We start from the raw sequence: 17857 nt of genomic DNA on the forward strand, positions 1-17857 counted from the left end.
TTGGAGGCAGAAGGCATACACTGGATAGTTGGTCTGTCATCTGATCATGTTTTCAGAGTTTGCTTCTCAAAATACAATATTTCCCTACTTAAACATTTGAAAACTGGCTCATTTTCTCATTTGTCCGATTGTGTATCTACCTCTGCACTGCCTCCCCCATCCCCAGCCTTTTACATTATACAATGCAGTGGTCATTGTAGATGTAGTGACTGCAGTCCAGAATTCCTCGGATAAGCTTGCAATAATCGTTAATAGAGTTAAAGGAAGAGACAGATAGTTATGATTGTTCGGGATGGTGGTGACAAGTACATCTAAAAAGGAACCCTTGAAACTCCAGTATTAGTGAAGAAATAACTGGAATTAAGTATGTCCCGAGCACTTGAAACAGAGTTTTCCCTTACATACGCAACAGTGGAAAATGCTTTCAGCATTTTCTCCCCACATTTGCATTTACTTCCCTCTGGTCAGAGACTGTTTTAGGTGTGAACAGACGCCTACAGATTTGGAACATCCATTCGGACACAATACAGATACCAGACAATGTTGCTGTTCGCAAAATGGCTAGGAATTCTCTGCATGCCCATGCATCCCCAGGGCCATTCCAGATCAGGTACAAACCCCTGCTATGACCAGCCCCTTGGTAAGGCCATAATAAGCCTCACAAATGGTTGGGGTTGAACCACACAATGCTTCAGCAGCGCACAATTGAATTTTTCACATTTCTGGTCTTCTGCGTGCAACGCAAGAGTCAATGCACATGGGGCGGAGAATATGGACATACTCACCATGTAGGATGGGACCCTTGGATATCAGCCCTTTCGAGCGCTTATTTCTGGGGATAACCACATGCATGGAAAATATTCTCTATAGGCACCTGCAAGATGCTGAAGTCCAGCAGAATCACCAGGGACTTCACAGAACCCTTGATATGGATGTGGTCATGCTACTCCCTCAGGAATAGCCTCTTGAGGCAGAAGAAGTGTATAGGCCTAATGCTGGTAAATAACTGCTTTCAATTAGAGCACATTTCAAATAGAATTTCTCACCTTACTGTAAGTGGTGCAGGTCTCTGTCTGTGTATCAACACTTTCTGCAAAAAGACAAAATTAAAAACAATCTGTAGTTTAGCTTTGTACAGGGGTTCAATTTGAACATTGTGCTATGGACTACTCCAGCAATATCTGTTTTCACAAATTAAGCAATTTGCACAAAAATGGAAACTCACATAGAACTGGTGGTAACGCAAGAAGAGGAAAGTTTAACACAGGAAGGTGAAGGTAAAAGGCGGCTTCAATGAAGACCAAAACACAGACTTCTCAATGGAGGTGGGGGGTTGGGGAGGGAAGCATTGTGACATGTTGGAGCACCCAGAACGACTAGTTACAGTAGGTGAGTTTAAGATAACAAATACATTAACCAAACAATCAGCTCTTTCCTGGTGCAAGGAAAGGAGGTTACTTGGGTTTCAAAGTTTAAGAACACAGTTTACCGCTGACTATTCCCCATTCAACATTTTCAATCCACAAAAAGTGCAAAATACAGGTGCTCACCTCCCACCATATCCACTGTCCTCTGTCCTCCCTCCACTAAGCTCAAGATAGCCAAAAAAATTGCATCCATGGCCCTCTGCATAAACAGACATGCCTTCTTCTAATGGGATCTGAAAGCAAGCGTCCCCAAAAGGCATTACCCTCCCCACAAGGAGAGGCAGTAAAGGACACACCCCAGGAGGGAATGAGACCAAGACCAAGTGCGGGTAAACGTAAAAGGTTTTTTATCTAGTCAAATAGGGCATGCAAAGGACTCTGCAAGCTCAGAGAGCGCTCTGTCTGACAATAGCAAAGACAGTATTATTTATTACAAATCCATGTCATGCGTCCTACACACTATAGAGGGCACATAGTCTTGGGGATTGGGTGGCGTTGACTAACTATAGGCGCAGCAATGATGAGCAGATCCAGGATTGGTGGACATCAGCGTGGTGCCAACGTGGGGCAGATGGGTCAGCTGGGCTCATTGGGGTGGGGCTTCCCGGCCAGGCGCGGTCAGTCTTGTTGATAGATGGTTGCCCTAACATTCTGCCCTTGTGGCCACACACACACAAACACTCATCTGTTTAGACGATTCCAGCTGTCCTGCAAATCCTGCAATATGTTACTCTAAGGGATAATAGGATACTGGAGAAACACATGCAATTTGAAGCTTTACCAATACATCAGGGCACTGTTACCTCTGACCTGTTGACCGGGTGTCATAAACTTGGGTGTCTGGTCTAAGGGCATGAGGTGAGCTGCCCTGTCTTTCTGGTCTTGTTAGATGTAGTGAAGAATTACTTTATGATATGTTAGTACAGGGTTGCATATCTGCTCTCCAACGCCCATTAACTTGGGGTGAGCCGGAGTACTACTGGATCAGTGAAGGTGCACCTTTGGCCCCTTGAGGCGGTGAGGTTTTGCACCAGGTTGTAAATTCTTCACTTGGCCGACCATGGGGGCCTCAGATATGGGCGAGGTGAATACTTGAAGCGGGTCCAGCGGAATGAGGGGAGGTGAGGCTGTGCTGCCCGCGCACCAGCTAGTCCTGGCGGACCTTGGCAGGAGGAGGGGGAGATGGCCTTGTGTGTGTGAGCCATTCTCTATGCCTGGGCTGCACACTATGCAGAATGAGGAAATGTTAATAAAGTTAGTAATATTAGAGTGGTCACACATTTCTAATGTCTATACATTCATGTACTATTTCATATACGACTATGAAAGCAGTGTTTCATACATCACTGAACATTGGAAGACTACATTTTAGCAATCACAAACGGTAGCATTTGGATAACACATAAGGTAGCATTAGGTTTGGTGGTGTACTCCGGAGCATAAAAGCAATACGTTCAAAGGTGGTAGTACATTTACATTCTTTTTCATGCATTTAAACGTGTCTCACTGCACGACACACGCATATTCTCGGTAATGCTTTTTACGCCTTCCTTTGTACTTCGCAGCATTCGTTAGTTAGCACTAGGTGGGCTGTGTCAAGCTCTTTCATTGAGGCTTCTAGGCACACGGTATCCTACACGGGCTGAGGTCATTCTTACTTTACCAATACTTATGAACTTTTTCATCCCTTCCCTAACAAGGGTGTTTATAATTAACATAGCAACCCTATGAATCGTTAGGCTTTGGTGTGTGGTTGATACTTCATTTGGGGAACGTCGACAGCGGTTCATACGAGGAGGGTATTGACACCATATATTTTACATGTTAGGTGTTGGATGCGGGGTCGAGGCCTGTTCTATTAGGATGGTTTTTTGTTATTTTCCAGACTTGAACCGCGAGTCAGGTCACTTCGGGGACAGTGATGTACTGCGGAAGGTAAATGATACAGTGTTTGAACTGATACTTGTTCGTGTGTGGTTTCTCGTGAGAACGAGCCTTCAGTGGATCTGCCATGGAGTGGAGGCGCCGGGGGAGGGCATGACTCCCTGTGTGCAGTGAGTGGGGGCCAAGTTGCAGCCTCCGCAGGCAGGCTGTCTCGTTGGGGTTTAGGTCGCCATTATCTAAAATGGAGTCCTGACGCTCCCAAAATGGAGTCCATGGTCTGTTACAGTACAACTCGATTGGCCCTGTGTGTCGATCAGAAGCCACCCCGTCACCTGAGCACAGGTGACAGGGGGGCTTCTGACGAGCCACGAACCTCACGTAGGTGGGGCATGTCGGGGAGGGGGTCTCATGGAACTATCCTCCCATACAGATCCCATCTCCTCATCTAAGCATTTCAACACTTATTCCATCGTACAATCCTTTCCACCACCTCCCTGCTATTTCAAAATCCCCCACTGAAAAAAACAAAGTCTCAGAGTTGTACCGTCTGCTGCATCACTGCAGCCGGCTCCATCTCTAGTTATCAGGACCACTCCTCAAAACTTGCCATTCTACCAGGCTCTCAAGACCTAGCTCTTCTCCCGATAATAGGTGGCCTTTTTCCCTCAACCATGGCCCAAAAGATCAACTTGTTGGTGAGCAAACTGACAGCACCAATTAGACAAAACCAATGACAGTAGATTTGCAAAAAGTGAAATGTTGAAGTGAAAAATAAGTTTAACCGTTTGAAAACCTCCTTTATTTTGCTAATTTCACCATTAGATATCAATACTTCACAGCGTTGCAGTATGTTCTACAATTAAACACCATCTGCATTTACTAGAAAAATCAATCCCTTTAAAAGTGACACCGGGACAGAACCATCATAAAACAGAAAATGTAAGTAACAGGGTGGAGCAACAGAAAGACAATCTAGTAACAAGGTGGCTCGGAAAGGGAAACCCGATAACAGGCACTGGACAGGAAATCGATTAGGAACATGGAAACAGAAATCTGGTAAGAGGGTGCCATGAGAAAGGAATTGGGTAACACTAGAAGTGGCAAGGTGTGTACAATTGGGTAACAGGTGGCATGGGACAGTAAATCATATAACAGATGGTAGCATAGGACAATAGATGGTGTAACGAAATGGCTAACTTGAGGAATCGCAGAATCACACTTGACAATGGTTTAGGTTTAGGGAGCAATGGGATGTCCTGCTATTTACAGCCTCTGTGCAGAGGGCTAAGCATGGCAAGAAAGTGTCTTAAAAATTACCACAAATATTTATTGCAGCTCTAGCAAAGTCCCACTAAATGTTATTTTATTCCCATAAAAACACACATAGGATGTACAATTGAATTTGAAAACAAGCACACATTCAGGTTTCTTGGCAAACATTCCTGACATGGGTTCTTACAGAGCACTCTGCTCGGTGGTCCAGTGTTTCTTTTTTCTTTACCCTGGTTGCCTGTTGAACCAGATGCTTGGCTATTGCTCCTGGCTAGTCTCTCTCTCCCATATCTGTCTCCTAGGGCGTGGCCAAGGGGTTTTGCCTTCTTTGGAACTCTCTGCCCCCTTTCTCCACTATCACCATTCTTGATCTTCACCCCTCCACATCCTCCAGTGTCCTTCTCCTTTAGTGTAAATAGTCCTTCATCCACCTCTGACACCAATACCACACCAACCCCCCCACCCATCTGCTTTCCTTCTCCTCCTTGATCTTTCCCACTTTTACCAATCTCTCATCGCTCTCTCTCCTACAAAAGCCACTTTCCCCAGTTTCTTTCACCTTCTTCCACTCTGCAGATCTTTTCCTCGTAAACTAACTAAGTCTCCCTTATGGTGCCGCCTCTATCCTCCTTTGTCTGACAAGGCTCTTCCTAACAGGTCTGCACTGCAGCGTCGCCTCCCATGACTGAAGAAAAAGAATGTTTATACTGTGGATATAAGACGATAATGCATATGGTTGTCTGGCTTGTTTCTGCCCTGGGTTTCGCTGGCCCTGAATTGCCTGGAGTCACCTTGTACATGCCCTTCCTTTGTGAGTAAACTCTCCCCTTGATTAACTTCAGATGAGGGAAGTTTTAATAGGTGCTGGCCGATTCCCATGCATTTTACAGTCGTTTCTTGACCTGCTTGTGTATATGCATGGGAACTGCCCTCTCTGCATTTAAAAGTGCTTAGCAAGGGGAATCTTCTATGGCGTGTGCTGGTGTAATCTTTGGGATATTTGTTTGAGTCTCCGTTTCAGACCTCCCCTCTGAAGAAATGGATGCCCCAGTGACTTTTTCCTTCTCCGACTCCAGTCTGGACAATCCTGAAACCATTTCATGTTTTCGGCCTTTGGGAATAGGGCATTATGGGAAATACAGTCCTGAATTCCCCACCTTTACGTGCAAAGTGAGTATTTTCAATTGAGGTTTGGCTTCCCAACCTCTTGCGTGCATGGCTCACACCCCATAGATCCTGAAACTCAAAATGGGGGTTTCTTTACAAGCAATGAGGTGAACTTTCATAGTGTCTTGAAGGAGTTATATCTTTTACACTTCCCCATGGCTGTGGGCAGTCTGGATGGACTGTATCCTGTCCACCTTGACTTCATCACACCTTGTTTCAAAAGATTTGGAACATCCTCATCCCTGCAGCTTTTAAGTAAAGGGCATGTCTGCCAATAAATCTGGTTCAGACTCCTAGGCCCAAATTCAGTGTTTAACCCACAACCACCCTCCCTTTATGGGTGGTAGGTAAATACAGCACGGCAGGGCGTTTAGGGAGTAGTGTTATATGCAGTTGATCCCCAAACTTGCTATGCACTGGCTAAAAAGAGGTCCAATCTTCAAACAACAGTGCAATCCAAAGAGGAATGTGGCAAGATGGAAGGGTTATCTGAGGAGCAGGCACAGGGCACAGGATTCAGTTCGAAACATACAAAGTCAATCCAGCCTCACTTGAGTGTCACGTCATGGGCACCCAGCTATTTGGCTATCTAAAAGTTTGTTCATAGGCTTCAGACATTCTCAGTGGTCGGAACAGAAGCTGTGGTGACCTGACGCATGCATGCTACAGATCCTCCAAGAGATTTAAACCACCAACACAAAGATTTTTTTCTATAATCTTCATGTACCCAACTTCTTCTAAAGTAGACAAGGATGGATATCGCTCACTCTCTCACACACACAATCTGTGTACAATGCAACATATGCTTTGAAAGTTTGTTTTTATACTAAGGTGATCTTGTTGGAGGCCAATTTCATAGGAATTACCATTTTTTACCTTTAAAAGAGCTTTTTGTTTTGTGCAATGATATCCTGCCAAAAACAGCAGAACTTTTGATTTTGAGCCTTATTGAACCCTTATACATTGCTCTGACAGTTTCGATATACCAAGAATTGCCACATCATTTGATAGAATCGGAATATGTACTCTTCACCCCAGAATACTGTGCAAAAGACAAATGGTTCCCCGAATTATGTGCTTTGAGCGTAACTGTTAGAGAAGGTAAGAATGGCAACAAAATGCCATGTCATACGGACAACGGTGCTTGAAAAGCAGTGTCCAGGGAAAATAAATACACCAGATGAATGAGCGGTGAGGCAACTGGCTCTTAAAATATGCCTTGAGGAAATAGCTTTAAAGGCATTTTTTGTCCATATTGTAAGCCATCAGTGGCACAGAACCGTGAGACAGGCCAGCCTTTGGAGGCATAACCATTAGCAGAAATTCCATCGAAGAACATCTCCTTGGCTAGTTGGAATACTAGAGGTCATTCTCACTTACAATGGGGCCCAAATCATCCTATAAATAAATTCGATATTGTAATTCTTCAAGAGACTTGGATGTTAGTGGCTCCAGTGTAGGATGATCACGAGGTATTGTTGTTACCAGCTTTAGCTGCCCAAACAGGACGACCGACATTGGGTCTTATGGTGGCAGTCAAAATTAGTCAAGGATTGAGGTTAACTAAGTGGGCCACCCCTAATAACTTCATACAAATGGTTAAAGTCTCAAACTCTAGTGACTTCATAGCAGTGATTAATGTGTATCGTACCCGATGGGCATCTCGGATGATATGTTTTATAGAGGTTTATCTACTGCTATGGAATTAGCTTTACAAGCGCCTAATTTACTGGGTATAATTTTGGCAGGTGACATCAATTTGGATTGCTTTGAGGTGTGCAGATCTTCTCGATCACAAGACAAGGAGAGGTGGACTAAATTTGTTGAAGATTGCAACCTACATATTGCGAATGGTGCATTGAGGGGGGACATTCCTAAACATCACACATGGCAAAGGGGAACATCTAAATCTACAATAGATTACATCTACATGTCTAACTCCCTTTTCCAAAAAGCCACTACATTGGAAAAAATCTTACAGATAGCTAGCGATCTCCATATTCTTTCTTTACATTGGCTCTGGGATCAGATGCCTACGGAGAATAAATCACAATGGCACACGCAAACATTGACCATTAACAATGCCAAGACCCGTTTCAGGTGGTCCGATTACTCATTAGTGGCTCTTAATAAGGCTATTATGGATTATCATAGGGAAGTTAGTCATGGATTATATGTAGAGGTGCTGTCATTTTTTAAAAACATCTACATTGACAAAGGCATGCACCGGTCCGCTCATACTCATGGGTTTGATTTGTTGTTAAATCAAACAAAAATAGCTTACAGGAAAGAATTGAGAGGGACATTGAAATTACCTCAAACACAACGTCACCCAGCCCGCAGAGCCTTGAAGTGCAAATACAGGAATTGGACACGTGCAAGGAAAGCGCAATTATTTCAATTAGATAGTGAGATTTTTATGAATGCGACCCAGAATAAAAATTTGGTGCAGGTATGTGCCTATCTTGGTAATGTATCAATTCACACGCAAGCAAGCAGTCAACTGAATGGGGTGTCAGAAGCACAATGGATGGCCCATTTTGCCCATTTATATGCCGATGGAAGCTTCAGAGAATATAGATTGGAAAGACAGTCTGTGACAGGGTGGCAGTCAGAGTGCTCTACAGAATTGATTTAGGAACTTATATGCAAATCCTTAGCATCCCGTGCGACAGGTCCCGACGGTCTCTCTTATTTCATGTTTAAGGAAAATCCCAAAAAATGGGCCTGCATTCTAAATAATGTTTTCCATCAAATACTTCAGTCTAGACAGTTGCCGGACTCCTGGCGTACTTCCTTGATAGTGCCGATTTTTTAAAAAGGCGATTGTGGGGCCCCTAATAGCTATTGCCCGATTGCATTATTGGACGCAACTGGTAAGATATTCACCAGGCTTGTCCTGAGAGACTTTTTCTTTTTGGACTCGATCATGTGAACATCGAGACCTTATCCAAACAGGCTTTGTAGTGGGACTTGGGACGGTAGTTAACCTCCTAACCTTAAATGCTTTAAAAGTTCATGCACAAACTACTAAACAGCCACTGTACTTTGCCTTCATCGACTTGCATTCAGCTTACAACTCAGTGCCGAGAGTGAAGCTCATGTCGAAATTGTTGAAAGCTAGTTGTCCTGCTACCTTGTGTGATATTACTCATGCCCTACACTCAGACATTAGTATAAAGATTAGACTTACATTGGCAGGCTTGTTGTCGACGGCTATCATAACGTTCAGAGGGCTGAAGCAGGGATGTATCCTTGCTTCCGCCCTCTTTAGTTTTTTCATTCACGATGTGATGCTTGCCTTCTCAATGGCCTGCTCCGACTCACCAAAATTAAATGGTTTGGTTGTCAGAGCACTGTGGAATGCTGATGATCTTGTTCTGGTTTAAAAAACCCCCATAGGTCTTCAAACTTTACTTTCGATTTGAAGTGCCTATTTGGATGAGAATGAACTAGTCATTAATTTAAAATAAAACACAAATTGTGATTTACGCGCCCAGGCTTACCCGTAGATCAAAAATCGACTGGAAAGTTAAAAATGTGACTGTTGAGATTGTTCCAAGCTATTTATATTTAGGTCTTGTTTTTGATGGTCAACCTAATATTGACTCTCAGTTGAAAATCATGGCACACAAGCTTGACACAGCCATATCGCAAACACGGCTCATTCTATTTAAATTTGGCCAATTTTCCGTCTGCCCTGCGGTAACATATTGGCAGCAGAAAGTTATGCCTACCATACTATATGGTTTAGAGACCAAAAATATTATACCGGCATCCTTTCTGAACAAATTGGAGGCAAAATTTTGGAGTGTTGTCCTCCGTATTCCACAATGTGTTCCCGGGCCGTGGCTGCGTCATGAGCTGGGTCTTACTTCTCTGCTCTCTATATATCAATGGCGCCTATGTGCTTTATATCAGAAATGTATAGAGAATATTGAAAATGATAACATTCTACCATGTCTCTCGAAATATATGCTTTCCTCTTCCCATGTTTTTGTACGAACATGGACTGCGAGTGTTCTTGAAGTGCTGGCTAAGGCCGATGTGACAATTGACACCTTGGTGAATAATCTTGATAGAGCAAAAGATAAAGTTTACAAGTGGGATTGGATTGAAACTAACTAAATGTCTCACATACAAGGATTTTAAGTCCCATGGTTTTCATCCGAAAAGTCTTAATGTAGTGGAAGCGTATCTGTGCCGAGCACTGTCTCTGCAACTTAGAACTGTGATTCTGAAGCTTCCATTTAATCTATATTCAACATTGGACATTCTGGCTAAAAGAAGACTCATTGATTCTAAAGAAGACTATTGCAGATTATGTGGTGATGTAAATGTAAAAGAAACGCTGAAACACATTATTGTGGACTGCCCTGATCAGAGAGACTTGCAAAGAACTTCTTTCAATCGGCATTTGACTTACTTTGGGCTTATGTCTTCTGAAAATCGATGGCCAATAATTTTGGAAGCCAAAGTAATGAGTATTCGAATTGCAATTTTTAATTTCTTAAATGTATAGAATCTGGACAGGATCAATGATTCAGAGTTTGAATAATGATTTAGAGGATTGTTATTGCTGAATATTATACATTTTAAGCAGGGGTGGTTGTTGCCCTTTTTGGCTAAATTCATTCTTTACACCTCTATCAGTCGAATGGTAACACAGGTCTTGGTTTATTAAGTTCATTTATTTAAATGTTTTTACGTTAGTAATGTAATTTTGGTGTGTTTTTTTTGTTGTTGCTCTTTATAATTTATTGTATTGTTTTTAAGCTTTTATTGTTTGTTTTGTGGTATTTAACCATTCGACTTCTTAATTATTTTTTCTTTTTTCCTCTCACAAACTTTCATATGTTCCTTGATCCTGTCATTTAAAGTTGCAGATTTTATGTATGTAATTTTAAATTGTTTTTGAAAAAGTTGAGTTTACTAAGCAGAATTCAAATAAAAATTTTTTTTTAAATTGCTTTAAAAAAAATGAGTTACCAGCAGAATAACGAGAACGTTTTAAAATAACTTACTGCATTTTTACATGTTTCAACAGGTTTAACAAGTATCTAACATCAGATTCTGTCTTTGCTTTTATATTGGTCTGTCATTGGGCTTCAAAAAGGAACACTTTACAAAAGAGCAGTTCTGTTTCCAGGTGCTTTACAACAGTAGGGCAGTAGAATAAAAAATAGGTATGGAATTTATAAAGAGCAAATCTAAATTGTAATAAAGGGATCATTTTATATGGCGGGCATACCCAACGGTTTACAAGGAAGGATCTTAGGGTAGCAGAAGAAAGTAGATGAAAGGACCACCTGTGTGGTAGGGATGAAATGGGAACACGAAAAGAGGGGCAGTACATATTAACAGTACAAATATGTACATCATGCAGATTAATTAATTCACAGTTTGATTACATATGTTTTCGATTATGATCGGGGACAATTGTTTCAGGGGTTGGATAACGTCACTGCAGCCCTTAGGATAGACTTCCCGAGACAGGGTGATTTTAAAAGGGGCCTATATAGTGGTTGATTTTAATTTTAGGATGTAGTGCATTCTTATGGTAGGGGGCTAGGAGGGAAAAGCAGCCGGAGCAGTATGCAGCAAAGAGAGGACAGGGAACAAAAAGAATGAGAAGGGCTTGAGATTGCAGGGTTCAAGCAGTCATGTATTAAGATATGTTTATTGGGCAGGGTGAGGGTGCATCCTGTGGATCAGGGGACTGCAACCTCTGGATCTCCAGATGGTTTGGGCGAGAACTCCCTCGGCTCTAGACAATCAGTGGTGAGGCGTTGCGGAAGTGATAGCCCAAAGCATCTGGAGAGCAACTGGTTGCAAAACCCTGCTGTTGATGGATTGAATGGCAAGAATAAGGAATTTAAAGAAGGACCCCAGTTGTATACAAAGCCAGCCTGTGTTGTTGTGATGGGTGGAGGCGTGGTAAGAGCAAAGGAGGTTGAAGAGCATGTTTATGACATCATTTTGTAGTTGGGCAAGGGTGTGGAAAGAAGTAAAGGCAATGTCCTAGTAGGAAGCTGTAACACTAGTCTAGCCTGCTCAGGACTACAGTCGAGATTAGGGTTCTAGCACAGTGAAAGGTTGAGGTAATGGCAAATGTTTAAGAGGTGAAACATGTTTGCTGTGGCCATGGAAATGATGGACTCCTGGAGTTTGAGACTACTATTAAAGAACACCTCCAGGTTACAAGACTCAGGGAACGGTTTGAGGTCAGGTGGGACATAAAATAGGAGAGGGGAGAAGAGGTGAGACATTAGTAATCAGGAGAAAGATAACTTCTGTTTTGGGAGAGATGAGCATCTGATAGCCAAGTTCTATGAGGGCCACCAGGATGGTTCAGAGACAGTTTGAGATGAGAATGGATATCTTTGGGCTGAAGGAGGCCAATGAGAAACATATGTGCGTATCCTCTGCAGAAAGGTGGGATGAGAAGTCAAAGACCTGTGTCAGTTTGTCATGGGAGGAGGTGTAAAGTGTAAAGAAGAGGGGCCCAAGGACGCATCCTTGGTATAATTCCACTGAGAGGCATGGTAGCAGAGGAGATGCCATATTTTCAAGACATGGAGAAGGTGCGGTCCGGCAGGTTAGAATAAACCTGTTCCATGGCAGTATACAATGAGCTAAAGGCAGCAAAGCAGTCCTTGAGGATGGAGAAGAGTTTGAAGAGGTGAGCAATGGAGAGGGTGTTTGAGACGTTCAGTAGTTCAGTTTTTAGTGAAGTTCTTAATGAGGAACACAGATTTTAATGTTTCACAAATGGAGACCAGTTAAATTAACACAAGCAACAAATCCATATTTTCAATCACTTCAAATACGTCTCATGTCCAAACTGCAACTAGGCAGCATATGATCAAGGATATTATTAAACCATTAAACAGAAACTATTAAAAAGGTATATAGGTCAAACCATTACAGAAATGTGAACATTGCTCCAAGACAGCTTGCACCATAGCCAACATCCTAGTTCTGAGCTATGCTAGAAACAGGTAGAGAAAATGAAACGAAAGAATAACACCAAGAAGTAGCTCTGAAGTATGTGCAACCAACTGCTATGGATGTCCAAGTGCCTCAGCTCCAAGCCCTCAGCAGTCATTGCCACAATTTTCCTCAAGCCGTCAGAAAACACAGAGACATCGACAAAAGCCATACAGCCAGTCTATCGCTCTCGTCTGATGACGTGCTTGGACACCATCAATCTGGGATTCACAAGCAGCAGTGAAAAGAACCTGCTAAAGCCTGCCAAACTTGCTCAGATCGCTACACTATTTGGGCATTACAGAGAACTCAATTGGAGAGGCTCCATTCAGGCAGCCAATAACGCAGATCTACTGCAACAAGATAAAAGCGTACACACCCGGATAGTGCAGCACCTTTCCTGGCAGTCATATGATATGGGGAGGGCATAATTTGCTTGCCTTCCACACAGCATGGGTTAAAAAACATATTGTACTGAATTAATCCAAGGTAAGTGTCCTAAAATGCAGGCACAAAAGGTAAGTGTTTAAGGTAAGTGCAGTGGCAAGCATACCAAACCAGGACTAACTCATCAGTGCTTGCATCCTTCATCCAGCATCTTCCAACTGCCACTTTTAGAACTCTTATGCACATTACTCACACCATTCCACTCAGGCATGAATTGCATCATATTCAAGGCAGCACCCAAGGCAAATACATAAGACATATTACAACGGCTCCCTGCCATTAGCCACACATTCCCCATTACTGTTATCTACCTACTATGCAGCCACTGGTTTTTCATTGGATGCTCTCCACAAGCCCCCTAGTTCCCTCTAGCTGGCTACTCTGATGCGGTCATGTTGCTCCTCCAATGCACTACCCATTTACTCCTTCAATATGTTATCTATAGTTGCACTTCATATATGAGCTCCATAGTATTTTCTTATACACTCCTCCCACCCCCATCAACCAAATTCTGACTCCAATGTCCAGCACCTTTGCCAGAGCTAATGCTTCCCCTGATGATCACCAATGCTCACTTTACATTGAATCTCATCTCCGTTGTTATGAAGGGGAACAACTGAGCAATTGAGAGGCAAAATGCCTCAAAGAAAAAAAGGTTTGTCCTGTGCTGTGCACTACGCTAGGAGCAAACAAAGTTAAAACCAAACACAGGGAGGCAAGAGAAAGGAAATCTGCAGGGAAGATTCAATGGGCACAGGGCCAGTTCGCTTATAGTGAACTCTCAACCCAGGGTAAAAACTGTAAGGAATGCATGGATATCAACAGTAAGACAGACACAAGTGACCACAGTTCAAGGGTGTTTATTGAACTTCAGAAAAGGGTTTGAAAACGCCCATCTAATCCTAAATCTACTGAAGGGATCAAGCTACGATCATCAAATAATAATAACGCAGTCCTAGTAGTGTCTTCTCAAAATAAAAGGGCCAATACTAATAAACCTAATGCCAGTCCTTACCCCTAAAGGCAAATAGTGTGGCAAACTGTAAGGAAAAAAGAAAGAAGTGTTCACAAAATGATATGTCAGGATGTTCCAGCCGTTGGCCTCCCTTCCCCACGTTTTCAGTACGGGACAAGGCGGTACACTCAAGCTTAGCACAGTCTCTTACTCCTCTAGCACGAGGATACAGTTCAATCATTAGCATCAGGGCCTTCCGTGCCCAAGTCTCTTAGACACTCAAAGTCTCTTCATTCAGAGGGTCTAATGCGACAAACAAATGAAACGTTCTTTTCCTCTTTCTGATTTTTACAAGTACTCATTTCTTAGGCGATTCAGTATTCACCTCGGATCCCCCTCAGCCGAGCTCAGATCCTCTGAACACAATGTTCGTAAATTATTCATGCACCCAATTTCTCATAGGATATCCTCTCGGGTGACTCGCGAGTCACCCAAGATCCTCCTCAGCTGGGCTTAGATCTCGCACCCCCCCTCAGTTGGGCTTAGATTTTTGGTTTCCCCCTAAGCCGGGATCAGATCCCTTTTAACACAATGTTCAATTAGTGTCCCTCCGCCGGGCTTGGACTAATTGCAATTTCCAATATAACTTTACACAAACTTGCTTTAACCAAAAGCTTTTACCAATCTCCCTCTGCCGGGCTCTGACCAACTTCATATACTTCCTTGTCATCAATTATCGTAGTCTTTCGAACGTGCACAGGGTTTTTCTTGACCCGTTGCAGGACCACTTCGATTTCACAATTCCTTATCACTCTTCACATTTGCCATCTTTCAGCTGGATACCTAACAGAGACTTTCGAATGAGCACCCACCTAGCGCCGGACCAATCGGTCTATGGTATTGTATCTTGGCTTCAAAGTTCAATCACTCATCTGCTGTTTAATTGTGTTTGCGTCGATTGACACATACGCTTCATACACTGTTCTCTTCATCTTTCACTATACAATGTTGCCGCTTGCAACCTTGGCTTCAACGCAGACCGGTACGTTATCAGTCTCCCGAACTCACTGTCTATGCTTACTACAATGGCATGGCTTTGTTGTAGGAGCAAAGGAGAGTACCACAGCGGCAAACGATTCTCCCCGCCTTGACTATTGAAGTGGGAGCGTCCCGGGTACCTCCAACACACAATGCAGGATTCTACAGCCTAAATTCCTGATCTTACGTTTCCTATTCTCGAAGGTTCATGGAAGTAACAGTCTTTGGTTGAAAAGGTCAAGGGCACTTCCCTCCTCGCAATCCTCTTTGGTTTTGCCGTCTTCCGCCCTATATTAAACTGGCATCTTGGAACTGCTACTTCCTTGTGTACTTTGCCTTGCTCAGAGTGCGCTTTCGTACTCCGCATTTTATCCATGTGGGGAAGTGTAATGGAAGCCAGCTGTGTGTAATGGTCAGCAGTAATTGCCTGCCCACTGTATTGGGACATGTCAGGGGGGGGGTTGAGTTCCTAAGTATCCTACTTGGTAGGATGGCGTAAAGGTGTTACAGGGAAGGGGATACTGCATCTCACTATCCGGTGTCCCACTTCCACTCCCTGAAGACCCCTCACCCAGATGATCCTCCCGCAGTGGTGCACCCCCAGGAACTGGATCAAAAAGCGAGGGCCGTGTCCTGGCCGTGTCCTGGCCACCTGGATGACAGATCCATGGGGAATAGTGGGTGAGACACCTTCAGGTTTCTCACACAACCCTGAGTGCTCGAAAACAAAAGGTCACAAAACAAAGGTAATCATCATGGGCTTATTTTGGATTATTAATCTATAAAACAAACCAACATCAGTCAGAAAAATGAAATCGCAAAATAAATCCAATTAAACAAAGTTATTTCCACCCTTGGGCAGCATAACCTCTCCTAAAAACGGACCTAGATTCCTCACAGTTCTCTGGATCTCTTTCCTGATAACCGGACACATTTGGTATATGATTTTTAAGCTGATATTCTTGAACCGGTCAAGGACAAAACGCTCATAGTATATAAATCTAGTTTCTTCAGAAGCCCACCACAGTTTATGTTCTCCTTCTCGTCGTCCGTACCCAGCTCAACCACAGAGATACTTCCTAGTCTTGCATACCCACAAAGGGAGTCTCTTAGCAGTCAGCAACTCCAGACTGTTGGGAACCTTTTCTTTAGTGTCAGGAGGTGGACTTTCCAACTCCACCAGGACTAGTTATGATAGCTACCGCTAGCCTGATGCTACCTACTTGTTTAATCTATTTTCTATCTTCTTGTGAAGCAAGAAGTCTTTAGTGTCTGCAACAGGTGAGCCCCACTCTTTTCTTGCTTATTAAGGGCTCCTTAGATTTTGGCACACCAGCATTTGCTCCAAGAGCCCCAGGCTTCCAAATGGCTCTACGCTGCTACCTTGGTCCTTCTCCACCAGAGCCACCACTGGCCCTACCTCCCATCTCCTATTTATGCTTCTCTCTTGCCCTCCTGACTAAGGCAATCTTGGGATTCTATAAGCCTTTATCTCCACAAAGGGTTTCTCCCTCCTCCTAATGCTGGGACTCCCTTTCTTCTTCTTCTCCCCGTCCCCTCCTCCAGTCTCTTCCATTGCTCCTGGATCAGGAATCTTTCCCTGCCTCTGGTGTTCTTTCCTCTCCACCCCACACCTCCTCTTTATTCCTCTGCCTCTTTCTGTCTCTTGGCCTTCTCAATTCTCTCTCACTCACTCCTGCTATCAATCTCCGCACTCGCAAACAAACCACGGTTTGTACCAGGTTGTTTTCAAACATGGGTTCTTGGTTAATTGTTCCAATTTTTTGGGAGTATATGTGCACACATGGTGATCCCAGATTTGGGCTTTGTGATTGGTACACACCATATAGTTGCCCACCTGCCCCCCGGGTGCAACACAACTGTTTCATTGACAATGGCCACTGCTGTGGCCCGGGCCGCCATCTTTGAATCAGGAGGCCCGTCACAGCAGCCGGCCGTTTTACGAAGGTTTCCCCTATTGCCCCGGATTTGTACACATCTCACTCTGGAATGCTGGTTGTTCACCCCTAAAGCCACTGAGGTAATTTTCTCCACTCTGGGGTGAGTAACGTTACGATCTTCTGCAAGCATGTGCCTGCTAAGTTCTTTAGACAAATGTTTGTGATTGTGGGTCCACCGCATGCCATAGTACCCGTGAACAATTGAGCAAGTCTTTCAAAAGGCACTATATTGCACAACTTTAGAAGCCAGCAAATAGAAAGAGGACCTGGGGGATCTACCATATACCACCTCCCAGTTGACATCATACAGCGAGTTGTCTACTGTGCACCCTAGGTATGGACTCTCAGGTCCCTCCTGGTTCCAACTAGGAAACTCTGTCCCACCATATGTAACCCTGCAATGCTATCTCCAAAGAGCCACCCTGATACACACAGCATATTTAGCAGACCATCCATCTCTCGATTCACCACTTTGATATCCTTTGAATTACCACTGACGGAGGACTTTCTCCACTTACCTCTGATGTACTTTCCATGACTATTCCATCCATCCATCCATCCATCTGCTACTCGGATGCATTCAACAGTTACGCTATTAAATAACAGCTCTACTTAATCTATTTAATGCCCTCTCCAATTACACCACTGATGCCCTCATCGGCATCACCAACTGTATGCACACTCTCGCTACAATCTAATGTTTTCTAGTTCGCCAA

The 17857-nt window shown here is 43.6% G+C and overlaps 1 protein-coding gene across 14 annotated transcripts in view; it reads right to left on the bottom strand.

Annotated features, from left to right (window-relative positions):
* Positions 1-17857, bottom strand: part of PHAF1 (phagophore assembly factor 1) — a 1056812-nt gene that overhangs the window by 169900 nt on the left and 869055 nt on the right. For all 14 annotated transcript variants that reach the window (XM_069640131.1, XM_069640088.1, XM_069640122.1 and 11 more), the window contains one exon: positions 1047-1090. In XM_069640131.1, coding sequence (XP_069496232.1) covers positions 1047-1090 — 44 coding nt within the window. Of the gene's footprint in view, positions 1-1046; positions 1091-17857 lie in introns of those variants that run through there.

Source organism: Ambystoma mexicanum, chromosome 1q (assembly GCF_040938575.1).
Source record: "Ambystoma mexicanum isolate Mex_15411 chromosome 1q, UKY_AmexF1_1, whole genome shotgun sequence".
Classification (NCBI taxonomy): domain Eukaryota; kingdom Metazoa; phylum Chordata; class Amphibia; order Caudata; family Ambystomatidae; genus Ambystoma; species Ambystoma mexicanum.